The 25,539-nt window shown below is 47.9% G+C and overlaps 1 protein-coding gene across 23 annotated transcripts in view; it reads left to right on the forward strand.

Annotated features, from left to right (window-relative positions):
* Positions 1-25,539, forward strand: part of NFASC (neurofascin) — a 174,416-nt gene that overhangs the window by 76,863 nt on the left and 72,014 nt on the right. For 21 of the 23 annotated variants that reach the window (XM_032318194.1, XM_032318200.1, XM_032318196.1 and 18 more), the window contains exon 2: positions 5,613-5,718. In XM_032318194.1, coding sequence (XP_032174085.1) covers positions 5,613-5,718 — 106 coding nt within the window. Of the gene's footprint in view, positions 1-5,612; positions 5,719-17,733; positions 17,739-19,223; positions 19,227-21,792; positions 21,988-25,539 lie in introns of those variants that run through there. The other 2 variants (XM_032318202.1, XM_032318203.1) reach the window with 2 other exon arrangements.

A 25,539-nucleotide genomic window follows, 5' to 3' on the forward strand; every position in this document is an offset into this window, starting at 1 on the left:
GAATTATGTCAGATGCTTTTTCTGCCTTGATTGATAGGATCATGTGATTTTTCTTCCTTAGCTTGTGAATATGGTAGATTTCTTTGATGATTTTAGAATACTAAGCCAGCCTTTCATCTGTGGAATGAACCTACTTGGTCATAGTGTACAATTCTTTTCATATATTGCTGAATTTTATTTGCTAATTTTTTAAAAAGATATTTGTGTTTATAGTCATGAGAGGTATTATTGATCTTTCTTTTTCTTTTTCTTTTTCTTTTTTTTCTGTCTATGTCTGATTTTGCTAGCAGAGTCACCTAGCTTCATAAAATAAATTGGGCAAGTGTTCTTTTCTATAGTATGGAAGAGATTTTCTAAAATTGGTGTTGGTTCTTCTTTAAAAGTTGCTAGAATTCTTCAATGAGACAGTCTAGACCTGGAGATTTCTCTTTCGGGAGTTTTTTAAATTATGGATTCAACTTCTTTAATAATTACAAAACCATTTGAATTATCTATTACATATTAGGAGTTGTGGTTTGCATTTTTGAGGAATTCGTCCATTTTGAGTAAGTTTTTAAATTTATGTATGTGGAGTTGTTTGTAGTGTCTTCTTATATCCTTTTAATGTCTGGAGGGTCTTTAGTGATATCTCCTTTTTCATCCCTGATATTGGCAATTTTTTTCTTTTTCAGTTTTGCTAGAGATTTATTGATTCTATTGATCTTTTCAAAGAACGAGCTCATGTTAGGAAAAAAAGAAAGAAAAAAGAACCAGCTCATTTCATTTTTTTTCTATATTCGTTTTCCTTCCTAGTTCATTTATTTCTGTTGTTTCTTGTTTTCTTCCTTCTGCTTGCTTTGAGTTTATTTCATCCTCTCTACTTTCTTGAAGTGGGACCTCATATTATTGATTTGAGACTTTTCTTCTTTTCTAATGTATGTTTTTAGTGCACAAATAAAGTCAGGATAAAAATAATGACGTGGACAATTTTAAGCTCCTCTTATAGATAAAGAGGTAATTTTCCTAGTAAGTAACGAGTTGCTTCAAACTGATAAGAATAAGCCAACTAATAGAGAAATGAACAAAGAATAGGAACAATTTAAAAAAAGGAAATACTCAAATTCATTCATAATAAATGAACCACAAAAGGCAATTAGATTGTCAAAGACCAAAAAGAAACCACAAAACAAAACAACCCAAACCAGAACAAAACTATTAATACAGCGTACTGGGGAAGTGGGAATCAGAAACTCAAATATGACTGGTGGGAGTATAAACTGTCACAGCCTTCATGGGGAGCAATTTGGCCACATTCCCTTTGACCCAGAAATTCCGTATCCAAGAATTTATCCTATAAATAGTCTTGCAAGTGTGAGAGATCACATATATCCAAGAATATTTATTGGAGCAATTTTCCGCATCCAATGATTACAAACATCCTACATGTCTAAGAGTAGAGGATTGAGCACATAAATATGATATGTTCATACAATTAAATACTATGCAGCTGCTAAAAGCAGTTTTACATGAGCTAATATAGAAAGATATCTAAGATGTTTGTTAACCGAGAACAGCAAGTTAAGTGAAAAATATGTATAGTATGTTGTAATTTTCAAAAAATGTGTATCTATGTAGACACAGTCAGCCTCTGTAAAGATACACAACACACTGCTAACAGTGGCTGGCCAGGGAGAGGGGCTAAGAGGAACTGGGAAAGGGGGTACAGGATTGGGAGGGGAATTTACTCATATATACATATACATATTATTCATATAAACTTCTTAATATATACTCTTATTGTACACTTCTTTGCATCTTTTGAATTTCATATCATGTGAAGGGACTACCTATCCAAAAAAAGTAAAATAAAATTTTTAAATGCTTAGCTTAAGTAAGAACCTCCAGAAAGAAATAGAGACAGAGACTAAATAAGTCTTCGTTCCCACTGTACAGATTAAATATCTGGGGGGAAGAGGGACATGAGCCAGGACTCAGGAGTACTTTGATTTTTTCTGTCTTCAGAAAAATGCACTTATGGACTCATAGAATTCCAAGGCAAGAAAGTGTTGGAGATTCCCCAGTCCCACTTTTATTCTGTGGCCAGAGGCAGGACAATCTGAAAATAAGCATTTGCTGAGAAGAAATCTGTAAACACTCCCCACGCAGACACTGAGATAGGAAGGCCAAGAGATAGCATTTTGGGAGCCAGTGAGCAACTCCAAACATTCCTTCTGGTCATCAGTATGACATGCTCTGCCTGCCCCTTATTACTGGGAAGCACATTCCTTTGCCCACTAGGAATGCCCACATTCCATTGCCAACCTAGGTCTCGTTCAGAGGTACCAGCAGGTGTCTGGCCTCTAGAAGCTGGAGGTAGTACCTCGGATGCCCAGCAACCTGGGAGTGGCCCCATCCATCTGTTACCAAGAGCCACTCTTCTTGCAGCCTGTGGGATATCAGGTATCGCTTGATCATGGTTCCTCCCCAGAGCACCAGGAGTCATTCCTGGAACTGTCTTACCCCTGGGTCAGGTGGAGAGTCTTTACCATGGATTCTAAGTCTCCCTTCTCACTTAACCCTGAAGTGCTGTGAGCAATGATGATAAAACATTGGGGGTAGTTATAACCTCCTCATCTTTAAGGTTCTCTGTCTGTCTTTGTATCTGTTCATCTCTCTTTAAATCACAGCTCTCATTTGATATGGCAACCTCATAGGGCAGATCCGCTCCCCAGTTTTCTTTTTTTTTTTTTTTAAAGATTTTATTTATTTATTTGACAGACAGATCACAAGTAGGCAGAGAGGCAGGCAGAGAGAGAGGAAGAATCAGGCTCCCCACTGAGCAGAGAGCCCGATGCGGGACTTGATCCCAGGACCCTGAGATCATGACCTGAGCTGAAGGCAGAGGCTTTAACCCACTGAGCCACCCAGGCGCCCCCCAGTTTTCAAATGACTGTAAAATATTCGTACAAGGATTTGTTTTCCAAGTGCTTTCCCACATGTTATCTCATTGTAGCCCTCTGATGCCCTCATATAGGCAAGGAAAGTTTTATTAACCCAGATATACAAATGGGTATATTAAAGAAGCAGCTGTGGAACAGTGGGTCTTGGGGATAAGAACATGTGGGTTTGAATACTTCAGGATAAGAACATGGGTTTATTCTACCTGTTTCCTCCAGTGTGAAATGGGGGTGACCATATCTGCATCCTTCAGTATTAGGCTGGATTACTGTGAAGATTAAATAACTGTGGTTTGGAAGGGTTTCAGAAACTAGCATTCTTATGATTTCTTGTTTCTCAGTCTGTTCTAGCATTCAAAATTTATTTGTGTTTTTGAAAATGCTTTGCAAAGGAGAGAATTTTATAACGAACCCGACATGCCCACCGTTGTCTGCGACAGTCATCAGTACAAGACCAGTCCTGTCTCAGCTATCCCCCCACCCACCTTTTCTTCTTTTGCTTTATTGACCTGTTTTCAAAATAATGAAGTATTTCCCTAATATCCTCAAAATGGGTTGTTTGGAGTTTTAAGAGATATTCTTAGGGGTTTGTAACACATTTGTTATGTTTCAATCTATTGCAGTTATGATCCCTGTAGATGTCCAGGTTGACCAAGGAAACCTTATTCTGGATGGCTTTTGAGACCTTTTGGCATGACTCTTACAAGATGTCTTTGATGCTGCATTTGATTTTTTGGTTTGATGAGGTGTTCTAAGCTTATCTTGTACAACTGCTGCCTCAGACATTTCCCCAAAGAAGCCTGTTCCTTTGTGGGAGGGTTAGTATTTAGAGTTCCTAAACTAATTGCCAGGGGTGCCCAGTCCTCCTGGGGCGATCCTTGTTTCTTGGTCTTACAGTGGACAGGGCTAGGGAGTACGCTTTGTGTGTGCATGTGTGTGCATGCATGCAAGAATGTGTGCAAGATAAAACATAGGAAGTTCATACTGAGACTCCAGTTAACAATCGGCTACAGACTTTTTACCTGATCTCATAGATCTTGCATCCGTATCACCTTTCAAGAAGAAATTTTTTTTCAGCAACATTAGTAGTATTATTCCTTTGACTTATCTCATAATACACTACAAAAGTCCCAGAATAACAATAAGAAGAACAGAATAGTACCATCAATAATATGATTATTGAAAACAGTTTCTGGTTGGAGGGGCTTAGGGAATGGGGCAGTTCCTTTTATTCTTAGGTATATTCTTCCAAGGATATTCAAATTACGGTGTTTTAATTTTTCTATGTGTAGTGCCAACCAACTGGACACATGAACTCATTTGTTGCATTTTATTTTTAGACATTTCTTTTTAAAAATATTAATTGTGATTTTATAATTATGTCAGATACTTACATGTTCCAAAGCAAATTCACACAACAAGGTCGATTTAAAACCCAACTTTTATTCCTTTCCCATCCACGCCATTCCTCCTCCTCTCTGTAGGTCTTTCAAATTTTAATTTTTTTAAAAAGATTGATTTATTTGTTTGTGAGAGAGAGGGCATGTGAGGTGGAGGCACAGAGGGAGACGGAGTCTCAAGCAGACTCCTCATTTAGTATGGAGCCTGATGTGGGACTCAATCTCATGACCCTGAGCCAAAACCAAGAGTCTGATGCTTAACTGACAGTGCCACACAGGCGCCCCTTAAATTATATTTTATGCTTTATACTTTTATTGTCTTTTTAAAAAAATAAGCAGGTACATATTTATCTTCGTGTCTCTCTCCTTTTCTTAAATAAATGATAGCATATTAAACACACTTTTCTCTATCATGTTTTTTCCATTTAATAGTAGAGATCACGGCAAAGGCAGGTAGGCTATATTTCAAACAGATTCCTAGAACTGGGATTGCCAGTCAAAGAGTGAGTGCATGTGTATTTTGATACATATTGCCACATTCCCCTTTACAAAGGTGGATTTTGCCATTTCCTGCAGACACATTTTAATGTTAAAGCAAATGATTAAGTGAGATATGTTATCTGCACCAAGAAAGGTTAAATGGTCATCCAGAAGGACTGGCACTGGGCTTGAACCTCTGAGTTCTAACTAGTAGTAACTTCTTCCCATATTACAGATCAAGAAACTGTGAGACACATGCAGGGAAGTGACCCACCCTAAATGACATAACAAATTAGAACTTCAAATCCATGTGCCCTGACCCTAAATTTAGATCACCTTTCAATGTTATAGATGAATTTATGGTGAACTCAGTTTGATTATCTGTAGGTGGGGAAGAAAAACCCAATCTTTCTCCTCAGTTAAGACAATTAATGAGATAATTATGGGTTAATTCCCCCATGGGTATAGGAGAAATGCTCCAAGATGTGACTTAACTCCTTTAGGTGAACAGGGAATCAGCAATTAGATTATGATGTCAGGGCACTAATAATGATCTTATGGATGAGAGAGACCACCGAAGTCTGACATGATTAGGCACCTTGCAGAATCTCTGTCCTCTCTTGCCCAGTGCCTTGAATTTCTTTAAACAAAGATGTCATTATGCTAAGCAAAACTTTCCAAATGGGTGTGGACAACGATGTAATTTCCCAGTGAATGAACAGACTGCAGACCACAAAGCCTTTTCTTTTCCTTTCCAAGAGTGACCCTGGGGCTCTTTGTGCTTGCTTTGTGACAGGTTGATTGACTTATGTGCAATTTGGGACCCTGGAGCTTTCCTTCCTGCTGCAAGCTGGGAGAGTGCCCCTGGTATCACTAGAAGGAGGCTGAATGAGGCAGAGACGGTGAGTGGGGTGAGGGGGGCTTGGCCGGGTGCACGCGGCTCAGAGATGGGGGGGGGGGGGGGGGTGTTGCCTCTCCTCTTCTCTTTGATGAGCCAAGGTTCTTTGGCTTCCCGAGTCCCGTAAAAGGACATCTCCTTCCTTCTCCCGGGAGCTGGCTGGCCACAGAGCCAGACCTCCAGGCTCCCCTTTGCAAGGAGACTGCACTGGGCAGCTTTCGCTCCTTTTCTCCAGCGATGCAGTCAGTGGCATTAGACTTGTCATTGTCCAACTGTCCACTGGAATTGAAAAATTGGGAAACAGCTTGGTGATCCATAGCCCCCTGCCCCACCCCACAAGCCTGGTCTCCACAACCTGGGAGCATCCTGAGTGACAGCCTCGGCATATGGGGGGCAGTCTGGAGAACCCCTCCTCTGGGCGGGGCATTGGGCCCCGGCAGATGGACCGCTGTCCATGGCCCAGTGAGCAACCCGAGGCCGCATCACTGAAGCAGACCCTGTGTGCATGTCTGCATTGTTCCGTTCTCAACTAGAATTGCCTGCTGCCCGCGGCTGCTGTTTGAGTCTCAGGCTGGGGGATGGCAGGGGAGGAAACGTGTGAAGTGAAGGCTGCAGTTTTCACGGAGTCGTCACTGGTGACAGATCACAAGCTAGTGGCCTGGAGGCCTGAACAGAGAAAGATTTCCTTATTCTTGACTCTTGGCACCTCTGCCTCATGGCATTTTGTCTTTCTCTCTCCAGCCCCCTTTCCAGATGTCTTCATTCTCCCAGGAGTTGGGAGATGGGGCTGGGGGGTGGGGTGGGCAGGGATGCAGGGAGGGGGTTGAAAGGTGGGAGCAGAGCTGGCTGATGACATGGATTTCGGATCTGGACAAATTCCAGCTTTACTTGCTTGGTGACTTTAGGAGTGTTTCTAACTGCTATAGGCCTGAGTCTCCTCGTTTATGCAATGGGGATAATAATGGATATCTTATAAAGATCAAAGATGAAATGTACAAAGAGCCCTGCACAGTGCCTGACATGTAGCAGGTGTTTAGTAAAGGAAAGTTATTATTATCTAGCCTATCAACAGAGCTCAGATGTACTTGTCTTATCAAGGCAGTTTCTCTATGGGCCCTTTTAGGGCTACGACTTGCCGTTAAAACACTGCCAGGTTTCAGGGACTGCTCGGGAAATCTATCGGACCACAGGGCTTTTCACTGAATCATTGTTACTAAATACTGAACTTGAACATACCGCCTGACCTTGGGGGTGGGAGGCACCATTCTTTTGTTCTGCTGTTTTTGGAGGACCCTGATTGTAAAAGTGGTATTCCAGCTGTTTTCATGGGCATATAAGGCTCTGAAAAACAGCATGGGAACAGACCTCCGGAGCTGGGGTGGAATCAGGAGGTAGGCAGCGTTGTGTGGCCACGCGCCCTCTCTGGGCGCTTTTTCAGGTACCCTCCCTCCCATCTGTCCCTGTGCCCACCGGAGCCCCTCACTGCCCTCTCTGGACACCAGCACTGTAGGTTGCCTCCCGAGACCCCCACCTTGCCAGGTGATAGCAGAGCAAACTTGTGCTGCCTTGCCCCTCCGAACACTTCCAACCTAACCAGCAATCGCTAATATGGGTTCCGAGCTTAATTTTGATCGTGCATCCATTTAATTACATCATTTGGCCTTCATGACCATTCTGTGGTGCGAGCAAGGCTGGGGTCTTCATCCCATTTGAGGAATACACTGAGGCTCAAGAAGTTCTTTCTCCCAGGTCCACAAAATTCCTTAGCAGTGGAGCCCATCCTGGAAGTGAGGTGCCGTCAATGACGGCTGTTTTTCTTTCTGTGACCCCACACTGCTTGCTCCAGCTTCAGGCACCGGCATACCCTGAGGGGTCAGTAGGTCCAGGGACTTTCAGATGCACAGAGAAAGCTTTAAAAAGAAGAGTGCAGAGAGTACATAAAAGCAGGCCCATATGGCTGTTGAGGGAACAGGAAGTTCTGAGAGAAGGGGAGCTGATCCAGGTTTCTTTAGAGGGCGATCACCATCATCCTTACAGTAATCAACATCCTGAGTGCTCCCCGTATGCACTGGGCACTGTGCTCTGTGCTGACGTCGCTCTTCCGTGTCATCCTCGCGACAAACCTATGAAATAGGGCCCGTTAATTGCTCACGTGCTACTGGTGACACAGATGCAGCACGATTAAGGCTGGTCCCAAAGCTGCGCATGTGCAGAAGGGCCAGGCCTTGAGTGTGAATCCCAGCAGTCCTGCCCTGGGACCCGCACAGTCGGGTTTGGGGTGGCTGCTTCCGAGTCTTCCTAGAAACTCTGGGTCACCTTCGCTTGGCCCGCCTCCAGCCAGGTTCCAGGTGGGAATCTGATTTCAGAAGCCTGCAGGGGCCAGTCCTCTGTTTCTGGGTCCTTCTTCCCTCTGGTTCTTCCCCTTTTGTTCTGAGGCCACTGCCATCTGGAGCTGACCCAGGCATCTGCTCTCAGCACACTCCTCCCTCCCTGTGTGACGTCCCCACTCAGCCTAATCTCTCCCCCACCCCAGCGCTACGGCTCTGGGTCCTCACCGGGCACTCGGAGTGGACACCTGCCCTCTGACGCAAGGCAGAGAAACCTCCCAGTTCCCCAGGCCTTCCGCTTCCATTTGGTTAATCGCACTCACACTCCTAAGCCCTTGTGCCTGTTGCGGAGAAGCTGGGCCTCCTCCACGCAACAGCATTCTAACAGGACAACTCGGGCTCAGGACATAGGGTTGCAGGTTGATGGAGGAGCAGGGGATCTTTATTAGGAGCGGTTTTGCATCTCCATTCCCTGCCGCAAGACTGATTCCCAGGCCCTGAGGTGCTACCCGTGCTTAGCCACCCTTTCCTGGGGCGCTGAGGTCTGCAGGCTGGGTGTGGGGACATGACAGTTATTCCCCAAACAGCTAGCTGTCTCCCTCGTTTCTCCCGAAGTGATGCCATCTCTTCTCCACCCCTTGGCCTTTGCTGCCACCCCGCTAAACCCACTTTTTTAGCAGAGGCGGGGCTGTTGAGTTTGAGACCGCAAGTCACCTCTGGGTTTCTATTTCTAATAAGAGGACCTCATCTCCAGCCAAAAGAGAGGCTGTTCTGCTTGCTGACAGATGCGCTTCTCAGGGCATAAGACACGAAACTTTCCCCGGCGCCGCCGGAACCAGTCTTCAGCGTAAGCGTGTAGCCGCCGGCGCTTCGCACCAGACTCCCAGACACATGGCGCACCCTCTCACACAGGCCGCCACCTTCCCTGCCTGTGCCACATCCCCTCCTCCAGTCTCCCGTATCTTCACGCCCCCAGCCTGCAGAAGCCTGCCAGGGTGGCAGGGGATCGTGACTGATGCCTGTCTAGGATGTAAATGGAGGGAGCCGGAGAGACGGAGGGGGGACAGAGGCGACTCCCTCCTGCTGTCTTAGTCCTTTCCTCCATGTGTCACTTTATCAGTCCAACAGGGATTTTTTAAAAATATTTTATTTATTTATTTAACAGAGAGAGAGACAGAGAGATCACAAGGCAGAGAGGCAGGCACTGAGACAGGGAAGCAGGCTCCCTGCTGAGCAGAGAGCCCCATGCGGGGCTTGACCCTGAGATCATGACCTGAGCCGAAGGCAGAGGCTTTAACCCATTGAGCCACCAGGTGCCCCCAACAGGAATTTTTTAAAAATGCAACTGGGGATGTGTCATCCTTGGAATACCAGTGGCTCCACCAGTAAGGAGGGCAGGACAGGAGTTACCTCCGAAGCCCTGACGTGGCTCTCCCTGTCAGGCCTGAAGTAGTCAGTGCCTGGGCAGGTGACCTATGTTGGTTTTAATATTTGGCCACAGAGGCAGTATTTGGTTATTTGCACAGGCATTGTGCATTCTGAAGATGTACAAAGCAAACTTGTAGATTTGAAAGCCCAGCTCATCCAAAGCCACGGAAGGATACCATACACCAGCTGTAACTTGGGGAACAGGAGGAAGGACCAGTGGTTTTTGAACGCCAAGTTTATGCCAGGCCTTGGGTTAGATGCTATACATAGACATTACCCCACTAATTGATGAAAAATGAATCGACTCAAAGCAGTCCATTTAATTCACAATCATCGCAGCAACCTTTTAGTAAGTGTCTTCATCCCACCTTTAAAGACAAAAAAACTGAGGTTCCAAGAGACAGTAAACACATTGTTGAAGACCACGCAGCAGGTCGGTAGTTGAGGGCATTGAAGCCACGTTTCTGTGTCCCTGTCCGGTGTGTGATGTCCTAGTGAGTTCATTGTTCACCTTTATTGATTACATCCAGCCCTGTTCGGCTTTGACAAGCCCTTATTCCCACGAAGGACACAGGAATGAGGTAGGAGCTACTGCCCCCACCCTCAGGAAGCTCACTGTCTGATTAAGGGGCTCAAGGTCCTCTCTCCTGCACCCCAAACAAGCTTCCCCTTTAATCTTGTCCCGCTTTTTGTTCCTGGTTTGAGCTCAGTCTGTGGTTTTTAAATGGCTTCAGAACCTTGGTCTGTGAAAGCAGGCTTAGAATCCCACAAACAGAGGACAGAGTAAGCAGCTTAACCCGAGTGATATGAGCAGACGGATCCAGATGGTAGGTCCTCGGATGGACAGTGGCCAGGAATCCAGATGGGGCACCCCACTCAGGGAACCTGGGAGGCCACCGGTCAGTGCCTGGGGGAGGAAGCTGGATTTGAAAGAAAGATGGTTAGGGCTTTAGATGCCCAGCGGTCTTCCTTTAGGAAAACTTCTAAGAGGGTCTGAGTTTGCTACCTGTTCTCTCTACCGATGCCCTCCATATAGCATTTTGCAATTCACTGTGGGGTGGGGGACAGAACTGTGGCTTGCCCAAGGTGGCAGACAAACACTTAGCCCTCCGTCTTTTGTTTTAAATCAATATCCAATATATTACATTTCCAAGTCCCCAAACCGAATTCTTCCTTAAACTTTTCAACTGACAAATTTTATAGTTTTCAAATTTTAACAAGCGTTTGTTAGATCCCATTAAGAAACTTAGTTCAAAAATAAGTAAATAAATCTTTTAAAGGAAGGAAGGAGGGAGAAAGAAAAGAAAAGAAAAGGGAAGAGAAGAAAGGAAACGAAAGGAAAGGAAGAAACTTAATTCAAAGGGGTGCTTGGATGGCTCCAGGATTCTCTCCCTTTGCCCCTCTCCCCACTTGGAGGGGGCATGCACGCTCTCTCTCTTTCTCTCTCTCGAAAACGAATAACTCTTAAAAAAAAAAAAAAAGAGAAACTTCGTTCATTAAGTTCCTTTCAACATTGGAAACCACGTTGGTAAATTTTACCATTCACTTTCCTTTTTGAAATACCACAGTTTTCTAACAAAACCTTCTTCCTGTTCTTTATGCAATTCTTTTTTCTTACTGATATTTCAAATAACAGCTTTATTGAGATATAATTCCCATACCATCACCACAATTAATTTCAGAACATTTTCATAGAATTTACCCTCCAGCCCCGTAAAACTCCATACCCATTAGGGGTCCCCCCCCCCCCGTGGTCTTCCTCTAGCCATAGACAACGCTGATCTACTTTCTACCTCTATAGATATACCTCCTCTGCGCATTTTATATTAGTGGGACGATGCAATACGTGATCTTTGCGACTGGCTTCTCTCACTTCTCGTGAGGTGTTCATCGTGCGGCCGTGTTTTAGTGTGACTCTACACCTCGCTCCCCTTCGTGGCTGAGCAGGTTGGCGTTGGACAGATGTACAACATTTTATTTATCCATCCATCAGGTGATGGACATTTGAGTCATTCCACTTTCTGGCGATTTTCAGTTATGCTGCCTTGAGCATTCCTGTGCCGATTTTCCTGTGGACATGTCTTCTGTTCTCTTTGGTACCTACCCAGGAGTGGTGTTTTTGGGTCATGGGATCACTGTGTGTCACCTTCTGAAAGACCCTAGGTCTTTTCATATTAAAGGCAAGCCTTTCTTTCTGGCTCTCTATCCTCAGTGTCCATCTTTTTTCCCTCCCAGATCCCTCCTTGCCCAAATCTTGGACCCCACCCTTGGAGACCTGTCGTGTAGGATTATGATCACTTCCCCTCCAGCCTTCCGCTCAGCCACTTCCCTGTCATGACAGGCCCCAGGGAGACAGCTGCTGCTACCCTAGATGTCTTCCCCACCCCCTTAGCGAGGGGGTGGGGGACTCACAACCCTCTCTCTCCAGCTGTGAAGAAAGATGTGCGCCTAATTGCTGTGAAACTTTCTCCCTGAGGGTAGAAGACGGGGAGCCAAACAGTGAGAAGCTAGGTCGCTGAATTGTAGAGAGAGGGGAGTTCTTTTCTCCATCCTGGAGGTGCTAGAATTCCTGCCTAAGGGGGTTGTTCCCTGTGCATCCTCCCAAGCCACCTTTCCTGGCATCAGTTTGGTTTATTCTGATGGCTCCGAGGTGGGGGCAGTCCACACATGTAAACGTCTGTTTCCTTTACAGTCTGCTTTACCTGCTAATCTGTATATGGAAGGAGACTGGCCAGAGCTAGGTTAACCACAAGCAGGGCCAGTGAGTGGAGCCTGAGACACGGAAAGTCACAGAGAGCCACAAATCTTATTTAAGTCAGCCCCTGCACAGCCTGTTCGCCCAGCTAGTCCTCAGCTACACTCACATCGGAGAGCCTCTCCCATTCCACATCTGTCTCCTAGTCCTGCCTCCTGGAGGATGAACGAATAAACAATAATAATAGGGGGAGAAAATGCACAGCCCCAAAGAACTTCAGAAAGCCGGCTGGATTCTAGCACAAGCCATGTCCTTCCCTGTGTGGCCAGCAAACCGCTGGCCCATGTGAGAGCTGTCGGCAGGACCAGGCTATGGACCAGGCCACCTGTACATTTTGGCCTTCCCTGCCAGGCCAGGCTAAGAGGTGCCAGGCTCCAGCTGACCTGGATGAGATGATGGAGAGACGAGATGATACAGCAACCCCACTTCCCCACGTATCAGGCTGTATGTATAAGGATGTTCATTGTGGCATTGCTGTAATGGAGAAAGAATAAGGAAGGACAACCTAAAAAGGTCTTCGACAGGAGATGGCTAAAAGCTGTGTGGTAGACCCTCACAGTGCAGTTAGGGAAGAGAATCACTGCAGGCCTCCGTGTCCAAGCTCCATTGCCTTGGTGACCCAACCACTTATGCCGTGGCGGTCCAGCAGAAGCACCACCCTGCCCCCTTGGAGTGGCTACACTCTCTTGGTTGGTGCAGCCTTCTTCTGGGGCCCCAGCCTGCCTGGTGCCTTATGAACATCAGGGTACCCTGTAAGTACTTTGTGCCCCTATAGAACCTGGTGTGAAAACTGGATATTTACTAGATATTCATGGTGGTCACCTTGAGGGAAGGCCCTCTTCCCCCTTTCTTCTCTCCCATTCTCTCCCTCCCTCGCCCCCAGCTTAAAAAAATAGCCAAGTGGTTCAGGTTTCAACCTATAGATTAGTTCTGGGTGTTGAGCAGGAAGCAGCTGTTTTCAGCCAAATCCCTAATCTGAAAGCCAGGTGTCCCCCTTGTCTCCCTCCCCAGGCGGGAATCAAGGGCCACCTGATACTGTTGTTCCCCCATCCCCCACTCCTGCTGAGTGAACTTAGCTGAGGCAAGAGGAGGAGGGGTTGGGTCTGCTAGGTTCCCCTGCCTGCCACTACCACCAAGTGGATCACTGTCAACGGTTAAACACAGCCCTTTACTCCTCCCAGTTCTCTCCCTGTGACAATGAAAGGGAGCCAAGGCTGTAACAGCCACTGAACAGATGGAGACCACCCCCCTCCAACCCTGAGAAGGGAGGTGGGGGAAGAGGGGGAGTCAATCCCATATACTGGGTTTCCTTGTCTGTTGGAGAAATCCTACAAGACAACTGGTTCAACCCCCACGCAGACAAGGAAATTGGGTCTCTCTCCTCCTGGGCATGGGGAGAGGCCAGCGTCTAGAAGCAGGCTGGTGAGTGATTTCTTGGGCTGTCAAGCCCCGGTGACCCAGAGGGTTTGGTGTAGTTACAGACAGCCCTTTAGAGTGGGACGTGGGTGCATTGTGTGGGCAGACACCTTCTTAAAGATGCTGAGACATGCGGTCATTCCATGGGGGTGAGGAGGGGGATGTGGGGAGATGTAATCTTTTGGCAAGTGCACCCAGAAGAGAAAGCCAAGGACTCCTCCCTGCGGCTCTCCCTTCTACGCTTGTCTTTTTCAGAGATCCTCCTGTCTTTCTCCTCCTTGCTTGGTGCTCTGTCTCTTTGGGACAGGCTGATGATCCTCAGTAGGGGACATTTCCAGTTTCCTAGGAAACCCACCCCCTGGCCTTCAAATGCCTGTGAGCAGAGGGAGTGGAGCAGGCTCGGGTCACCATCTGTTGCATCGTTTATTCCTTGGCATGAGCGAGATGGAAGGGAGGTGGTCGGGGGTGGGGGGGATCAGAGTGCAGGAGGGGGATGGGGTGGACAGTTCGCTGTAGGACCCAGGGCCTTCCCCGTGAGGCAGGTGGACTTCAGAACCCAGGACAGCTACACTGAGCCGCAGGTAGACTTCAGAACCCAGGACAGCTACACCGAAGCCCCTGGATCCGAGAGTCGGCAGGCTGGGAATGCAGGGGATAGCAGTTCTAGGATTACTGCCTGGCGCAGCTGAGTCCCTGCATACTGAGACCTGTCTGTGGGATAGAGAAAACAGTACCCTGACAGATCAGACAGAAAGCTCTGAGAAAGGCATTGGGGTGAGGATTTCAGAAAAAGAGAGATGAGAGTGTCTGCTGAGAAGATGCTGGATAGGTGTTCCTTTTTGGTTATTGCTGTTGTTTTCAGGACTCAGGCTTATGCTATAACAATGGCTTTGTTGTACATGATATTAACCAAGGATTTAGAGTATACTGACTTGTTGGTGAGTAAATATCTCCCAATAAGAGGAAGTATCTGATCAGATGGCTGTTTACTCATCCCACATATATGATTTGTACCTTCTTTCTACAGAGGGAGGCAAGACATGAACTCTGAGCTCAAGAAGTTCAGAGTTTGATGCAGGAGATGGGCATGGGAATCCCATGGGCAGGAAATGACTGCTGGAACAGAGTTGGGTGGCATGATGGGGAATACGAGGGAAAGGCAGCCTAATCTTAGTGGGAAAGCAGGGTCAGTGTTGGGGTGGGAGACGGGGGTCACCGCTCAGGGCCTTGGTGAAGAAGGGAATCTGCACCAGAGAGAAGTAAGGGAATAGCATTACTGGCCTAGGCAAAGCAGGAGCAAAGGTGGCCGAAGGTACAGAAGGCACTTGGCCTGTTTGGGGAGCGGCAGGGGGCCTAGTGCTGGCCGGGGTCCTGCTGGAGGAGAGGCTGCACGGGGCAGGAGCCGGATCACCAGGGCTTGAGTCCTGCCCACAGAGTGTAGGCCAGCTCTGCCACCACTTCCTCTGCGCGGACAGATATGGGAGAGGATGATCACAGGCACAGCATACCCTGGCTCTTTGTCCTTCTTTAAGAAAGAAAACAGAGAGTGAGTGTATGGTTATTACGGTGGGAACCCAAGCCACTGAATTTCTTTTTAGATTTATTTACTTTAGAGAAAGAGAGAGTGCAGCAAATTCGCTGAGAAATACCTTAGCTCTGAGTCCTGGGTTCCAGCTAAGAGGGGCGCTTGCCTGTCTGCGAGAGCCCTCCGGCCCAGGGTGGGACCCCTTGGAGCTCTTCAGCTCCCACACACCGGGCCCTGCCCCCCTGCTTATTTTGAAGTGCCTTTATTTTCTCTTGTCTTTCAGCTGTCCTCTGGTTTCTGAGCAGGTTGCTTCAGATGGTTATAGTAATAAGCCTTACTGATTCTGTTTTGTTTTGTTTTGTTTTGTTTCATCTAATGCAGATTGGTGGAGTTTTATGTGGGCTCTGTAGGGCTTTTATTATCTCTCTGTTCCCTCACAATATCCTGTGGCAGTGATGTGTGAATGTATTCCTTAGTTGGTTTTCGTAGTACTATTCTAGTCCTTTCGCTATTTATTCTGAGAACTAATTGCCGGCACGTGGCCTCCCAGTACTAATGTGTCAGCATATCCCTAGGCATTGTTCATTCAGGAGCACAGCCTCCGCGTACCTGCAGGACTGCTCCGCTCAGGGCTCTGAGGCATCACACTGGACATAACTCGCGTAACAGCTCCTGCCCTCCCTCTGCTCCAACCCTAATGGATTCATTTCCTTTCTGATTTTTGATACCAATCATTAGCATCACCCAAATCCAGTTTTCCAGCCTAGAAACCTTGATGCCGTCCTTCTTCTCACTGCCCGCTACCCATCAGTCGTCAGCTTCTGATGATTCTAACTCAGAAAATATCCTCCCAGGTCAGGGGTCCTTGGATACTGGGAAGCCGTCTATCTGTTGCATACATGCTCTCTGACGCTGTGTGTGGCATCTGGAATCAGGGGAAAGATGAGCACAGTGACAGGGAGGGGAGGTGTGGTATGAGGACCCTCAGCCTGGGGGTTTCCTGCTGGAGCAGGAGGAGGCTGTAGGGCAGAGAGTGGCCTGCAGCTAAGCCCACACCAGCCACGTGATGGGCAGAATGATGGGCAGGTCACAGGCCCTCTCTTGAACTTAGGTTTACCCAAGGTTCAAAGAAAAGTCTTGGAGCACCTGGATGGCACAGTAAGTTAGGCATTTGACTCTTCGTTTCAGCTCAGGTCATGATCTCAGGGTGGTGAGATCGAGCCCTGCACCGGGCTCCAGACTCCGTGCTCAGAGCAGAGTCTGCTTGAGAGTCTCTCTCCCTCTGCCCTTCCCACTAGTGTTTTCTCTAAATCAATCAATCAATCAATCAATCTTTGAAAAGAAAAGAGAAGTTGTGCAGAGCAGAGTCATTTGAGGTCGCCAGGAAAGAACACAGTAAGAATATAAAAGCAGCTTAATTGGTGCTGTGGTTCACTTTGTTATGCTTCATCCATTTGATTCTCCAGCAAAAACCACCAGAAATAAATACAGGAGTATTTATTTCCATTTTTGAAATTTTTAAAAAGGCTTGGGAAACAAGTAATTTACAAAAAAATAAGTGGCAGGATTGAGGCTTTTGCTTGGCTCTTCCATCCCATAAATACTCCCTACTAGGCGGGATGCCAGGCACTGGGACACAAGAATGACCTAGGCATGGTCTCAGCCTCAAGAATTCCAGGGGCACCTGGGCGGCTCAGTTTGTTAAGTGTCCAACTCTTATTTCAGCTCAAGCATGATCTCGGGGTTGTGAGATCGAGCCCCGTGCTGAGCGTGGAGCCTGCTTAAGATTCTCTCTCCCTGCCCCTCTGCCCCTCTCACCCCCTCATGCGTGTGCACATACACTCTCTCTCTCTTTCAGAATAAAAAAAAAAAAAGAAGTGGGGGAGAAAGATTAAGCCAGTGGCAAGCAGATTGTGGCCCTCAGGCCAATTCCTACAAACACAGCCTATTGCCTATTTTTGTAAATAAAGTTTTATTGGGACAGAGCTATGCCCATTCGCTCACTTATTGTCCACGGTGCTCTTTCACTAAAGTAGTAAAGTCCAGTAATTGTGACAGAGACTGTATGTCTTGCAAAGCTCTCACAAAACCTAAAACACTTACGATCTAGATCTTCACAGAAAAGGTCTCCAACCCTTATTTTAACTTACAGTTTTACCAGTGTGCTAGGTGCCCCAGAGAAGCCGGTGTAAGGGAGAATAGAGACAGGCACTCTAGGCTTTGCTGGGGGCGGCAAGTGCGTTGAGGGCCAGAGGCACAACAAATAAGCCACAAAGCAAAAGATGCTTGAGAGGCAGGATGTTGCAGGCTGAGTGGGAATTAATCACGTGACAGGAAGAGAAGGCCTTTCTGGGAACGGAGGATGGCACAGGTAGAGTGTGGGGGCTGTAAATGTGTGGCATGCTTGGAAAAATGGCACAGCGCTTAGTTGGGGAAACTTCAGTATTGGGGTGGGGTCTGAGAGCCCTGCAGCAGCCTGACATCCCAGATCCTTGCTGCACTTGGGAATTTGGACCTGATCGTATGGACCAATGGGGGTGACATGGAAATAGCACTGAGAGGATGAGGCAGGGGTTTAGAAAAATCACTGTGCTAGCGACACAGAGACCAGCTGGGAGGTCATTGCAATAGTCCATGAGACATGACATGTATCAAAGGTAAGAGGGTGTGCGTGTGGGGAAGCGAGACACAGGAGGGTCTCGGTGCTTGGTGTGAGGTATGAGAAGAACTGGGGTTTCAGGGTGATTCCCAGGTGTTTGGCTTGGGTGACTCAGCTGGGTGCCACCAACAAAGACAGAGAATGGAGATAGAAGGACAGAACCCCAGTGGAGACACAGAGAACATCAGGCAGAAGGAAAGGATCTAGCAGTGTGATCAGTGCCGCCTTGGAGGCTGGCAGGGCCAGAGAGAAGAGGACTCTGGAATGGTGTTTCAGAGGCCAAGGAGGAAGAAGGCGAGGCAGGATGGTCAGACCATTGAACAGTTGCCGATGCCTCCAGGAGGTCTCGCAAGATAAAGACTGAGCACTCTAGAGTCGGTCATGGGGAGGCCAATGGGAGGCCTGGAGAGAGAGTTCCAGGGTCTGGCTGGAGGAGTGAAAGAGAACCCAGCAAGTAAAGGCAGAAGCCATAGCCCACTCTTTAAACAGAGAAACGTGCATGAAACGAGGGGGAGGTGGAGAAAATTCAGGTGTATATGGGGAAGCTTTGGGATCCAGAGAAGATTCTTTTGGTTTTGTTATGAGGAAAACTTGAAGGTGTTTCTCTGCTGAGGCCTGGAGCCATCTGAGAAGAATTCAGAAATTGAGGAGAAGGCTAAGCGGATATTTGGTGGTCGAGGGCAGGTTTCTGTGGAAGGGCGGGGCTGGGTCCCGCAGAGACAGGCAGGAGGAAGGAAGGATACTTTTTACACAGAAAGTGGAGGCCATGGGAAGCTTATGCTTTCGACCAACATTCCAGGGGCATTTCTGATCGGCAGTACAGTCAGTTGCTAGTGATGAAAACTTGCTTCCAAGCGGCTGGTAAAGGGAATATTTACTGTAAACATATGCAATTTTAAAAACCCACAGTTAGGGCTTGCTTCAGGACATGCTCCGTCAGCGACACAAGCAGTGGCATGAAGAATCACATCTTCCAGGCACCTAGGTGGCTCAGTGGGTTAAGCTTCTGCCTTCGGCTCCGGTCATGATCTCGGGGTCCTGGGATCGAGCCCCATATCGGGCTCTCTGCTCAGCAGGGAACCTGCTTCCCACCCCCCCCTCTACCTGCCTCTCTGCCTACTTGTGATCTCTCTGCTTCTGTCAAGTAAATAAATAAAATCTTTAAAAAAAAAAAAAAAAGGTACTCTTTAAAAAAAAAAAAAAAAAGAATCACGTCTTCCCACATCTTCCCTCTGTCTTCTGCAGGATTCGATTAGCCTCCCCTGATATGGAGACACTCACTCATTGCCGCCCACCTGGGGTACTAAGGATCAGGGATCGTGAAACAGTCCTGAGAAGTCCTCTGGGCCTGGAGGGCGCCCCAGTCGTCAAGGCATAACTGCTAGCGCAGGGAAGCCAGACGGTCTCCAGGTCCAGCACTGCAGCCCGGGCCCAGCATGCTCTTCCTGGCCGGCGCGCTGGCTCTGGTGCCGTGTGCTCCTGCTGTGGGGCGGGCCTTCTGCATTTGGAGAGTCAGACATTCGTACCAGGATTTTTAGTGCTTTCTTGTACTAAGAGAATCCTTTCTTCGACTAAAACCTTAGGCAAAACCCAGACCAAACTCCTCCCCCCTCAGAGAAGGTCCCCAGAGGCTCCAGAGCGTTCTAGAGGGTCTTTCTGCTTCCACCATTGCCTGTCTACCCGCCACCCTCCACAGAGCAACCGGGGTGGGTTTTGTGAACAAATCTCATCAGACACCCCACCATGCAGAACTCTGCAGTAACCTCCTAAAGTGCTTGGAACAGAATTTAAACTCCCTGCTCCAGCCTTCAGCGCACTCTGTGAGTATGTGCCTGCGAGACTGAACTCCATTCTTCCCCAGGTGCCCTCCAGGCTCCAGCCATGCCGGTTTCTTTCAGGTCCTTGCACCTACCCCTCTGCTTCCTGCCACAGGGTCTTTGCACACGTGGTTCCCCTGGCCTGGGATGTCTTTCTGACCTGTCTTCATGAAGTTGGCTCCTGTCTGCCATTTAGATCGTGGTCAAATGTCACCTTCTCACAGAGGCCTTGACAATTCACTTCCTTTTCCCTCATCACCCTATTGTGGTTTCTTTTCTTTTCCTTTTTATTAATGGACCTTATTTTTTAGAAAGCACTTATAGATTCATAGCAAAATTAAGTGGAAAGTACAGAGATTTCCCGTATACCCTCAGCCCCACACACGCATGGCCTCCCCCACCATCCCCGCCCCACCCTCGCCAGAGAGGTGCATTTGTTACAGCTGACGACCCGACACAGACACGTCATCGTCGTCCGCAGTCGGTGGTTGACACGAGGGCTCACTCCGGGCGTTGTCCATTCTGTGGGTTTGGACTCACATGTAATGACATGGGTCCACCGTTGTGGTCTCCTATGGAGTTTCCCTGCCCTAAAAGTCCTCTGTGCTGCACCTGTTCTACCCCCCAACCCCCTGGCCACCAGTGATCTGTTTCCCATCCCCAGAGTTTTGCCTTTTCCAGGATGTCCCTGGACTGGAATCATCAGTATGTAGCGTCTTCAGACCGGCTTCCTTAACTCTGTGATAGGCACTTACATTTCCTCCATGTCTTTCCACGGCTTGGTGGTTCATTTCTTCCTAGTGCTGAGCAATAATCTTCCGTGTGGACGGACCCCACGTTGTGTATCCGTTCACCCGCTAGGGACGGAGGACATCTCGGTCGCTCCCATGTTGCAGGGATCAAGGGTAAGTCTGCTCTCAGCACCCGTGTCAGGCCGGGTCATGATTTTCTTCATTGCGCTTATTGCTACCGAGTTTTTGGTTTTTTTTTTTTTAAGATTTTATTTATTTATTTGACAGAGAGAGAGAGAACACAAGTAGGCAGAGAGGCAGGCAGGGGTGGTGGGGGGGGCAGGCTCCCTGCTGAGCAGAGAGCCCGATGCGGGGTTCCATCCCAGGACCATGAGATCATGACCTGAGCCAAAGGCAGAGGCTTAACCCACTGAGCCACCCAGGTGCCCCCTGAGTTTGTTTTTGTTCAGCATTTATGTCCCACCTTCCCCACTGGAAAGAAGGCTCCACGACAGCAGAGAAACCTTGTCTTCTGAACTTGGGTCCCTGCTGCCAGGTCTGTGAAACGAGTGAGCGGTCCGCTGCCTGCCGCCCACAAGTCCCTGGCGGGCTCTGCTCGCGGAGCCATGTTCCAGCACTGCCGGTCTTTCCTTCCATCATCACAGATGTGTTGTGACCACCGGCGCAGCCCCCCCAGAGCGGCACTGTGGGAGTGTGGGGGGCTCCCCACGAGGACAGCTTGCTGGAGCCGTGGGCCTCTCCTCCGTCTGCCAGGGACAGCTTGTGGTACCAACACCAGGGGCCTCCCAGCCTGGGGAAAGAAAGCAAACCGGAATGCAGAGAGAAGGAAAAATAGGAACGCAGACTGATGCGGAGTGACTATTACCAATAACCTCTGCGTGTCACCAGGATGCTTCCTTCATCCCCGTGAGCTCGAACCCCGCTCAGTGGCGGCAGCTAGCATCTGCCAAGGTTTACTTTGTGCCCCACCCTTTGCCACGTGCTCTGTGTAGGAGCTGTGTGTTAAGTCATCCCAGAAGCCCTCTGGAATATGACCCTGTGCATTTTTCAGACGAGACGTACAGAGCTCCGAGGGTTCAGTACTTGCCCATGCTCCCCACCTTGTAAGTGGGGGGCAGCTTCAGACCCACACAGTCCACGCTCTTGAACTTGACCGAGGGAGGCTGGCATGTCCAGCGGTCCCCACGATGGCTGACCATCACCCAACTCACATACCCGTCCCGGTCCCCATCCTAGATATTTTGAGTCCAAATCTTCCACAAGACTTGCAAATTTAGAATTTAGGAAACTTGAAAGCTTCCGTTCAGAGAGGTTGTGTATGTGAATGGAGCGTCTCTGGATACAATAATAGAGGCTCTAAGGGCATTCAAATTCCAAAAAGTTTTTTTTGACTCTGCAGGCCTGGTTTGGCCGCTGCCTAGAAGTCTGAGGCCCCAGGGATCTGTGTGTTTAAGTAGCACCCAGGAAATTCTCATAAGCATCCAGTTTCCTTCCTGTGCGTACATTGTCATCACAGCCCCTGACCAAATGCTGTCTGGATTCTTTATGGAACAGTGAGCTCAGTATTTCACACAGCAGAACATCACGTGTACAGGTGACTCTATTCTCTCTTTTCTTTTCTTTTCACACGGGGTCTACGGGGTCGGGGGAGGACTTCAGATATACAGGACTCGAGTCCATCCTCTTCCCCAGTTCGTAGTGCACCATCAGTCCACACAAAATTTTTCTTCTGGTTTTATTTATTTATTTATTTTTAATATTTTATTTATTTGACAGCGAGAAATCACAACTAGGCAGAGAGGCAGGCAGAGAGAGAGGAGGAAGCAGACTCCCCGCCGAGCAGAGAGCCCGACGCGATGCGGGGCTTGATCCTAGGACCCTGGGATCATGACCTGAGCCGAAGGCAGAGGCTTTAACCCACTGAGCCACCCAGGCACCCCTGGTTTTATTTATTTTTGTTCTTTTCCTCACTCTCCCCCCTGCAATAGCCCCCCGTTTAATGTACATCCTTACAACCTACCACTTAACCTGTTCGATTTGCTAGAAAAGGATCTTTCACACACATCATACTGGTAAGTGTACAGGTAGAGTCCTTATCATCATGAACAGTATTGTAAAGTGGCTATATTTATTAGATCATTCTTCCATACATCTCAGAGAAGCAGCTACCTCTCTGGAACTGTCTCCCATTGGTTCTCCTTTTGCCCTTGTGGAGCTGAACAGAAAAATCCCACACCCTCTCCCACCATTCCTAGACAGTCACCATGGTCCCTCTGCAGCAGCCCCCATCTGCCCTCTCACAGGATGTGGGATTTTCCTTAATCCTCCCCAGGATGCTCTGTAGTCAGATGGCATCCCCCCCGAAGGGTCCATCCACCCGCCCCCACACACCCTGTCTGGATGATGTACTTCTCTACTCCTAGCAGGAGAGGAACCTGAGATGTTATGTGACTGGGCCATATGGCAAGATACTGTAAGAAGAAAGACTTGGTTAGAAGTATGCATTTAGGGGTGCCTGGGTGGCTCAGTGGGTAAAGCCACTGCCTTCGGCTCAGGTCGTGATCCTGGGGTCCTGGGATTGAGCCCCACATTGGGCTCTCTGCTCAGCAGGGAGCCTGCTTCCCTTTTTCTCTCTGCCTGCCTCTCTGCCTACTTGTGATATCTCTCTCTCTGTCAAATAAATAAAATCTTAAAAAAAAAAAAAGAAGAAGAAGAAGTATGCATTTAACTGCTTTCAGTTAGACATCCCTGCCCTTGGCCTTTTCCATCTGGCTATCAGGGTACGGGAACTGTAAGCCTGGTGGTGTAGGGGTACCTTCAGGCGGGGCATCTCCTTCCTCACTCTGCTTGCGTTCTTTGAGGTCAGGACTAGAACCCCCATGCCCTGACACCGGTTGACACTCCCCTTCCTCAGATGTGGGTGGAAGGTCCTACAGAATGTACTGGAAGGATTGCCAGCCATGTACCTACCTGTCTTCCAGGCTGAGTAGACTGGGCTCGGGGAGCTGAGGGTGCCTATATCCCCATGCGGAATAACCCGCCCTCCTCATCCTCTGCTGTTTTATCTTCATGAGCACATTCCAGACATCAGCGCTTCCATCTCTTTGGTATGGAGGTGAAATCGACATATCATACAGTCAGCCAGTGTGTAGTGAATACTTCACTGTCATTCAGCCCTTTCACAGTGTGTGCGACCGCACCTCAATCGACTATTGCTTATGATACCAGTGCAGTCCCTCTCTCACCCCAACATTATCAACACCCCAAAAGGAAACCCCATACCCATTAAGCCATCGCTCCCCATTCCCCCTCCCCCTCTGCCTCTGGTAAGCACCAATCTGTGTTCTGTCCATATGGATTTACCTGTTTTGGACCTTGAATATAAGAGATCATTCTATATGTGACCCTTTGTGTCTTGCTGCTCTCATCGAGCATAACCTTCTCAGGTTTCATAGCCATCACAACACGTGTGTACGTCATTATCTTCCATGGCCAGATAATATTTCACGGAACATACAAACTGCCATATTGCTTATTTATTCATCTTCTGATGGACATTTGGGCTGTTTCCACCTTCTGGCTGTTGCGAATGTTGCTGCAGTGAACATGTGTGCGCATGTACTTGAGTCTCACTGTTGAATTCTTGGGAGGCATATATCTAGAAGTAGAAATATGGGGTCATATGATAATTCTGTTTAATTTTTTAAGGAAGGTATTTACATTTCTTTTTTAAATAGCAATTCTACTCTGGAACTTACCTGCGTATGGAAAGACAGGGGAAGTGGATGAGGAGTCAGGAGATCTGGGTTCTTTTCCTGGCTTTGCCACTAACCAGCTAGGTAACCGTGAACAAATCACTTCCCCTTTCTGGGCTCTTGTTTCCTCATTTGAAAAGCAAGGGGATTGCATAAAGCTAAATGGTCTTTCAATTCTCTTTGTCTTTCAAGATTTTATCCTGAGATCGTGCCCCATATCAGGCTCCTTGCCCCGCAGAGAGCCTGCTTCTCCCTCTTCCTCCGCTGCTCCCCCTGCTTATGCTTTCTCTTTCTGTTCAAATAAATAAATGAAATCCTTTAAAAAAAAAAAAGATTTTATTGGAAAAATTGGGTTCTAGAGAGAAGAGAGAGAGAGAATTGTCAAACAGCTAGACCTGATTATCTCTGTGCATTCTCTACCGTGTTTTTAAATTGTGAGTTGAAAGCATCCCAAGTAATGGGGCTTTTTCCCCCTGCCTGTGTGTTTCTAGTTAATGAATAGCTTTGGGCTTCCTATTCCCATGAGGATTCCCAGAACAAGATATCCTTCTCTTGCCCATCACTTCCTACTGCTTGGCAGCTCCTGAACAAAACATGGCGGTCACGAAGCCAAGACTGGCGCCATCCCATCCCCACTGTCCTCTCTGCAGGAATGTTGAGCCTCACCCCGTGTTAGTTCTCACAGCACTCAGGTGGTCAGCTGGATCAACCGAGTCTGGTCTTGGGAGCTGTCGGGTCCAAGGAGAGGAGTCAGCAGACTCTTGCTCAGCCCATGTCAAGACCATCTTAGAAGGTTTTAGGAGGAACAACCAAAGGCCTCCTGTGATACTGTCCAGCCAGAAGCTTTTCCTCCTTGGGTGATTTCTACTCTCCTGAGTCTCTTTCGTCTGATTCGCTGGCGCGAGTGCACTGCCTAGGGAGGGAGGGAGCTTTTCCTCCACTAATTGGCAGCCTCCACAGGATGCCATCCAGGTCCAAAGTATGCGTTCTCCTGAGCTCCCTGCTGGCTTTCTGGGGGGAGAATGAGGTTTCAAAAAAAAAACCAAAAACAAAAAACAAAAAAACAAAAGCAAAAACAAAAAAAAAATGTGATCCCAGTGGTTTATTTCATTCGGTCAGCCATTTCTTTGCTCATTTCCCATCCATCCATCCCATATTTTTGAGTGCCTGCTGTGTTTTTGGCACCATGTTAGAGTCTAGGAATAAACAAGATGAGGGGCCTTCCCTATGGAGCCTTCCTTTTTTAATAGGAGATACAGATGTGTGGCTTTTGAAATGAGTACAATGAATACAAAGTGACAAGTGCTAGGGTGCCTGGGTGGCTCAGTCAGTTAGGCATCAGACTCTTGATCTCAGCTCAGGTCATGATCTCAGGGTCGTGAGGTTGAGCC

This window comes from Mustela erminea, chromosome 17 (assembly GCF_009829155.1).
Source record: "Mustela erminea isolate mMusErm1 chromosome 17, mMusErm1.Pri, whole genome shotgun sequence".
Lineage (NCBI taxonomy): Eukaryota > Metazoa > Chordata > Mammalia > Carnivora > Mustelidae > Mustela > Mustela erminea.